Source organism: Orycteropus afer, unplaced genomic scaffold, assembly GCF_000298275.1.
Source record: "Orycteropus afer afer isolate SDZICR_OR568_19922 unplaced genomic scaffold, OryAfe1.0 scaffold00023, whole genome shotgun sequence".
Lineage (NCBI taxonomy): Eukaryota > Metazoa > Chordata > Mammalia > Tubulidentata > Orycteropodidae > Orycteropus > Orycteropus afer.
In genome coordinates, this window is record NW_006921610.1 from 8,321,067 (window position 1) to 8,328,859 (window position 7,793).

The 7,793-nt window shown below is 39.4% G+C and overlaps 1 protein-coding gene across 1 annotated transcript in view; it reads left to right on the forward strand.

The window, feature by feature from the left end:
* The window catches only part of MMADHC (metabolism of cobalamin associated D), a 29,438-nt gene extending 28,265 nt beyond the window's left edge, over positions 1 to 1,173 (forward strand). The window contains exons 8-9 of the mRNA XM_007934960.2: positions 7 to 93; positions 979 to 1,173. Of these exons, the coding sequence (XP_007933151.1) occupies positions 7 to 93; positions 979 to 1,173 (282 nt within the window). The remainder of the gene's footprint in view (positions 1 to 6; positions 94 to 978) is intronic.
* Positions 1,174 to 7,793: the final 6,620 nt, after the last annotated feature.

The window sequence follows — 7,793 nt, forward strand, 5'->3', positions numbered from 1 at the left end:
ATGCAGTTCATCAATGGTGCTAAGGAAATTTGCTATGCTCTTCGAGCTGAAGGCTTTTGGGCTGACTTTATTGATCCATCATCTGGTTTGGCAGTGAGTAACTAGATTATTTTGCAGGTTAGATTATATAATTTGAAGTAGGAATGACTTGAGATATGTAAATTATTTATAATAATCTTGGTAAAAATAGATCATTCAAGAGTTTTTATAAAACCTTACAGTTTTGCCCAAATAAGTAAGTACTACTCTGAGTGAGTTATATTCACAATTTTTGAGGGACCTTGTTCACTCACAGTTAAGTTACTCCATCCCCTTAACTTTTTAAATTAAAAATACTAATTTCTACCCTCACAAGTAAATATTATTTTATTTGCTTTGAAATTGTATGCTTATTGTTGAAAATTTAAAGTCAATAGTTCCAAAACTATTTTTTAAATTAGGTGAAGAAAATGTAGATGTGAAATAAATATTGAGAAAAGTATCTATTTTGGAAATTAACATAAAGTTACACCTTCAAGAAATAAGTGAACAACTGTTGTGGTCACATTTTAAATTCTAGCTACATCTTTCAGTTTCAAGTAGTAACAAAGTCATTTTAGAGCTTTCATATCTTACAGTAGTACTATATACTCTTCTCAAAGTCAAATAAGATGTAGTATAGACTTAGAAATGAGAAACTTTTGCTCCGGGCCTTAGTATCCTCATCTTGAAAATGATGACAGTGAACCATAGTTGATTGTCACAGATTCATTCTATCCTTATAGGTCATGTAATGTTATGAGTATGGTTTTAGGTAATGTGAGATTTGCTAATCATTTCCCATTTCCAGAAGTTCAAGTACTGGGGGAGTGGGGTGGTTAGGTATTTTATGTCACCTTTTTGTTGTTGTAGTTATTTGATTTGGGGGGGGGTGTGTTTTGTTTTGGACAGTGTCTTTCTTGCTAATGACAGTGTAACTTCATTTTTCATTTCCTCCAGTTTTTTGGACCATACACAAACAGTACTCTTTTTGAAACTGATGAACGCTATCGACATTTAGGATTTTCCATTGATGATCTTGGCTGCTGTAAAGTGATTCGTCATAGTCTTTGGGGTACCCATGTGGTTGTAGGTAGTATCTTCACTAATGCAACACCAGACAGCCATATTATGAGGAAATTAAGTGGAAACTAGAAGTGCTGTCAATGTATGCTGTACTACCTGTATATAATATTTGGGTTGATCTGTAAACACTGTCTAAATGTTCAATTTTTAAAAATATACTTATTTCTAGGTATTTATTTCAACATTCATGAATTAACAGCATTGGCAAGTGATTTCTAGTTTTTAAATCACAGCTGTTCATTGTTCATGCTGTCATTATTCATACTTATTGATTATATGTTGAGCTATAGAATGTGGTAATTAACATATAACTAGGGTATGGTCTTGAATATTGTTATTTCTCCCCCTTATTGGAAAAACCTGTTACAATTATTTTTCTCCAAAAATAAATCACACATTCAGTTGAAATGATACGTGCTTTTTTCATTGCAATACTTTTTAAATATAGTTCTTAATGATTCCTGAGAAACTACAATATTAATATTTTTAAATTGTGTACCTTTTTTAATAAATGCAATTGAGAACTCTAGATTTAGTGTATATTTTCTTATTTCTTTATTATCTATTAAGTGTTCTAGCACCAATCAGAAATGATAGATGTGTGCAGGAAAAGAAGAATAAGGGTAATATTACATCTTTATGTATAAAAGCTTATGAATCTCATCCTTAACACATCCACCTATTCCTTACTTAAACTGTCTAGATATCTGACATTTTGCATTTATGACAATAGTAAAAAAAATCCACTGACTTGCACATGAAAGAGACAGTCGGCATGGCAGCAAAAACTGCAGAGCATCTCCTCCCTCAGGGAGGGTCTCTGAGTGTCCTCTAGAAAGCTGGGCTAAGCTGCCGTGTACCCTGCACTCCCCTCAGTCAATGGGGCACCATGTCAAGCTACTGCTTGGGGCCAGCCTCCTTCTTGGCCACAGCCTCCCAGCAAATGCACAGGCAGCATCCAGCCAGTAGGTGGCTATTCTGGGTTCCCAGTTCTTAGGTAGTCTGAAGCACTGCAGCTCAAAACTGACGTAGTGTGGAAAGGGAGGAAAGAAAGTAAAGGCATCAGAGAGAATGTTTGGAAGAAATACGTACAAGTTTAATGACATCCTTCAGTGGGGCCAGTTGCAAGGCCAGGCTCCTTGTACCCTCAGAGGAAGCCCCAAGCTTCAGTAACTTGCCAGGCTCAGAAGACAAAACAAGCTACAGGATCTTAAACACAGGGTTCGTGGGGATGGGAGTGGAGCCCTGGAAGCAGCTCTGTGAGGGAAACTCTTGCCCGGCACAGGAGGCAAGTGAATTGGTTAAGCCATGGGCCTCCAGGAGTCAAGCCGTGGGCCGCCAGTCACAAAGCCTGACTTTATCCAGCCTGGTCTCCCCAAATCTCCACAGAGGAAAAGTCCATAAATAGACTCATCACAGTGATGAGTATATCAGTTGCATAATGACCTGGTCTTTATTGACCTAACTATGTCAGTAAGTAAGAAGTGGATATACTCAGTGAAACTTACGAGAGTAAAACTCAATGGGACTGTCTTGTTCTCTGGGTCTTGGGAGTTTTCCACCTTTGACAGGGTGCAGTCTTACCACATTTTTCTCTCCTTTTAGTGGAAAATATTTGTGTTTTCCTTTTCTGATAGATTTCTGCCTTACACAGGTTCTGGCTTTTGCAAATTTTAGTGTATTCAAAGAATAATGCCCAGTTAACTCCTGGATTGAGGCAGAGCAATACTGTTTAGTTTCACACAAAACTAGGCCTTAGTTGCTAAATCATATTTCTCTAATTTTAACAGTACGTTAAAACTGATTTATAAATTTGCCTCATTTGTGACAGCTGTTTTTTATAACAAGGAGAGAAAAATGTAGTAAGGCCACACCCTATCAAAGGTGGAAAAGTTGCAAGACCTGGAAAAATAAGGCAGTCCCGTTGAGTTCTAGCTCTCACATGTTTCACTGAGTACATCCACTTCTTATTGACATTGTTTTGGTTAACTAGTGCTGCTGTAACAGAAATAACAACACAAATGGGATGGCTTTAACAAACAGGAGTTTATTCTCCTACAGTCTTTCGAGGCTAGAATTCCGAGTTCCAAGTGCCAGGCTCTAGGGGCTGTTTGAAATTCTCTCAACCTTGGGCTTCAGTTCTGCCTTTTGCTCCCAGCCCACTGAAGCTGGAGGCTTCTCTTAGGCAGCTGCTGGCTGCTGAGGCTGACAAAACCAAGGTTGACAAGTGAAAAGGCTCAGTCCCAATGTTAGCAAACAACACAGCAGGCCTTTAAGTCAAATCCATTGAAAGTCCAAAGGTTGGCAGAGCATGGCAGGCTGCTGAACGATGACACAGCTACATGGAGGGTTCAGGCATGCCACTAGCTGGAGACCATTCCCAAAGCTGGTCCTTATATATGGGAAGCAGACCACATCTCTAAAGCAGCTACTCAGCTGCTCACAGTAGATTCCACCATGGAGTTGATTGCCAGTCTCCTCTTGGGGAATAACTACCACCAGCTGCCCAGCCACTCAACCAGGCCCAGCCAAGTAGACACACAAACAACTATCACAATTACAAACTTAAAAAGAATCATCTTCCATTAGGGAGGCTATTGCCAATAAGAATAGTGACAGATCAAGTAACTTGAACCAAATGAATGATTTGAAGTGGATTTTTTCTATTTTTTTAAATTAAGTTCCTATTTTAAAAAGGAAGACATGACCAGCTTTTTAGTTTACAGCTTAAAACTGCTTAATTAACAGCTTGATAGTAAGTGTTGCTTGTGATTAAACCAGAGTCCCTGGGTGATGTAAACAGTTAAACACTCAGCTGCTAACTGGAAGGTTGGCCGTTGGAGTCCATCCAGAGATACCTTGGAAGAAAGGCCTGGTAATCAGACATTGCAAACCCTGTGGAAGCATAATTCTACTCTGGCACACTTGGGGTTGCCATGAGTCCAAATCGACTTCACAGCAGCTGGTTTTAGTTTATGATGGAAAGAATAAGAGCTACAATTTTCATTCATTATGAAAAAGGTGACATACTGAATGTTTCCCATAGCTTTTTGAAGAAATTTTATTGAAGTATCGTGTATGTGTACATATGTTTGTGTATAGAACGACATTTATCATAAGTGTTCAATTTGAGGCTATGTAACCAGCATTCAGATCAAGACACTGAACGTTACTGCAACTCCAAAGGCCCTTTATGCTCCCTTGCAGGCAATAATCCTCACCCCTTCCTTGTCCCTTCCTCGCCCCTGCCAAGGGTAGCCACTGCCCTGATTTCCTACAGCATAAATTGGTTTTGCTTGTTTTGATGCTTTATATACATGAAACATGGTATGTCCACTTTTGTGTCTGGCTTCTTTCATTCCACATTGTGACATTAATCGATGTAATACCTGTTTGCATAGCAAGCATTTGCCTTCTCAGTGGTTCTTAGGAGCAATTTTACCCTTCGGGAAATATGGCAGTGTCTTAAGGAAGGTTGGGCAATCTACTTCTGTAGTGATACTGTCTCAGAAACCTAAGAAGGGGTCGGTCGCTATGTGTCAAGTCTGACTCCCCGGCACATAACAACAACAACAAAAGACTTTCAATTCTCACACTGTGGGGTGCTCATGGCATCTGTAAGTCCAGTGATGCTGCTGATTGCTCTGCAGTGCATAGGACAGCTTCTCAGAACAAAAATTTAGTCCATTGCCTCACACCACTCTCATTGATTCTGATGTGTATATTGTGCATTCAAACATTTCTTACCTAGTCCCATTCTTTAAGGAGCCCAGGTGGCACAATGGTTAAAGCACTCAGCTCCTAACTGAAAAGCAGGCAGTTGGAACCTACCAACTGCTCTGCAGAAGAAAGATTTATAGCCTTGGAAACCCTATAAGACAGTTCTACTGTGTCCTATGGAGTCGCTCTGAGTCAGAATTGACTCTGGCAATAAGCTTGATTTTGGGGTTTTTGCCACTCTAAACTTCTTCCCTTGAAAAGTAAACATTTGTCTTAATTCTGATATGCCATCTACTGGTTGAAAAGGATACTTATTTCCTATACAGTGGCTTTGTACTGTGTTACGTGCAGAGGAGAGTACTTGGTTGTGGGGTTCCTTTTATCATCTTGCTTTCTGACAGGATTTCCAGAAACAAACAGCATGATGAGAAGTAACTGCCAATTACAAAATTTTTTTCCTGAAGTGGTATGGCAAGTTCACATTTATGGAGATACAACTCAAGGGATTCTTGTAACTCACACCTTGTAACTCAGTAGTAAAAAGTAGTTTACCATTTTGTACTGCAGTAAGGGAACACCCAGTTGTTGTTTTACCACATTCACTTTGTTGGGACCCCATGAACAAAAAGGAATCTGTAAAATTATCATCTTAAATATAAATTTGCTATCTTTTAAAACAGGTTTGAAACAAATTGATACAAGTCTGTTACTGAAACACATTTTTGTGAAATTTGTATTTTGAAAATAAGGAATTTTTGCATGGAAGTTAAGTGCTAGACTTCAGATCATCTAGCTCACATTTGTTAAAACAGAAGACAATGGGAAACACAGGTGTGTACATCAGGTCACACAGCTGACGTTACGACCTAGCACCGGAACTTGCTGGGATTCTATTACAGTTTGTTTTTGTTTTTGCTGTATTGTTGCTTCATAGCCGTTATGAAGAAGTCTATTACATTTCTGATTAAAAATCCCATAGTCAGAATTTAAGCTGCGAGAACTTTAGGGTTATCTAGTACTGCTGCCATGTAAATAAACAGGAATTCATTTTGTTGAATTCTTCATGTACTGAATTACTTTGTAAATTTGCTGAAACTTAAAAAATTCAACTATAGAAATTCAAGCAGTATTTCCCTGGCTTAAGGTTTAAAACCTTCATGTCTGTTTTAGACTTGTGTCACTTAAAACATCAACCAAATCTTTTCATTTGAACAAAACTCTGATTTTTGTTCAAACTATTTTGTCTCCTTATGCCACCTTAGCACTATTTACATTTTGAAGTACAAAATTCTTTGTTGCAGGGGGCTGTCCTGCGCATTGTAAGACATTTAGCATCATCCCTGACTTCTAGCCACTAGATTCCAGTAGCAACCACTGGTCATGACAATCAGAAATTTCTTTAGATTTTCTCTGGGGGACGAAATGTTTTTTTGTTTCTGTATGTGTGCATGGGTGTGTTTTGTTCTTCTTGTGTTGTTTTGTGAATTTGTGAAATCTAGGGTTGTCAGATTTTGCAAGTATTTTTAAGAATCTAGTTAAATTTTAATTTCAGATAAACAACAACTTTGTACTATAGGTTTGCTTATACTATATTATTTATTAAAATTATGTCCCAAATACTGCATTTTTTGTGTGTAAGTATGCTACCCACAACGTACCCAAATACTGCATGGGACATACTTATCTTAAAAATGTAATCGTTTATCTGAAATTGTTTAACCAGGTGTGCTGGTTACCTAGTGCTGCTCTGACAAGAATATACCACAAGTGGGATGGCTTTAACAAACAGTTTATTCTTACAATTTGGAGGCTTTAAGTCCACGTTCAAAATGCCATTCTCTAGCGTCTGGGTGAAAGCCCTTTAACTTTGGGCTTCAGTTGTGCCTCCTGCTCCCAGCCCACTGAAGCTGGAGGCTTTTCTTCATTCAGCTGCTGGCTGCTGAGTCTGACAAACCCAAGGTCAATAAGTAACAAGGCACAGTCCCGAAATTACCAAACCACATGGCAGGCCATTAATTCAAGTCCATTAAAAGTCCCCAAATCGGCAGAGCATGGCAGGCTGGTGAACAACGACTGGTTAGCAGTCAAGTGCCTTAGGCACTACATTACCAGAGTTCCTAACTGGGCAGCTGGCGGTACTTATTTCCCATGATAAGACTGGCAATCAACTCCATGGTGGGATCTACCACCATGGTATAAGCTATAAGCTAGACACTATTCCCAAAGATGCTTCTTATATATGGGAAGCAGCCCACATCCCTAAAGCACCTACTTAGCTGCTTGTGATAGATCCCACCATGGAGCTGATTGCCGGTGTCATTATGGGGAATAAGTACCACCAGCTGCCCAGCCAGGAACTCTGGTAATGTAGTGCCCAAGGCACGTGACTGCTAATCAGAAGGCTGGTGGTTCAAATCCACCAGCCACTCCATGGAAGGAAGACTGGGCAATCTACTTCCGTAGTGATACCACCTCGGAAACCCAAGGAGGAGTGGCCATGAGTCCGGTCTGACTCTACGATACGTAACAACAGCTGCCCAGCCACTCAACCAGGCCCATCCAAGTTGACACACAGCCTTAACTACCACACCAGGTGTCCTATATTTAATCTGGCAACCCTACCCCAATTGAGAACAACTGACAGAAGGCACCTTGTAACTCAGTGGTCCTCCACTTTAGCTAGATGTTTGAACAACTTAGGGAAGCATTTTTTCTAGTAATTTGTCCCATACCCACAGATAGTTTCATTAATCTGTTGGAGTTGGGGTACAGGGTGACAGTATTTTTTAAAAGTGCCCCAGCTGAGCTGCTTTAGATGTGCTGCTAGGGTTAGAACCATTAGTCTATTTTAAAACATTGATTAATAGTGAATTAGATAGACTACCAAGCATAATTCAAAATGCACCAACAGCAGAAGAGAAGCCAGATGATTGGGACCTTCTAAAAATTAAATGTTTATGTGCTTCCAA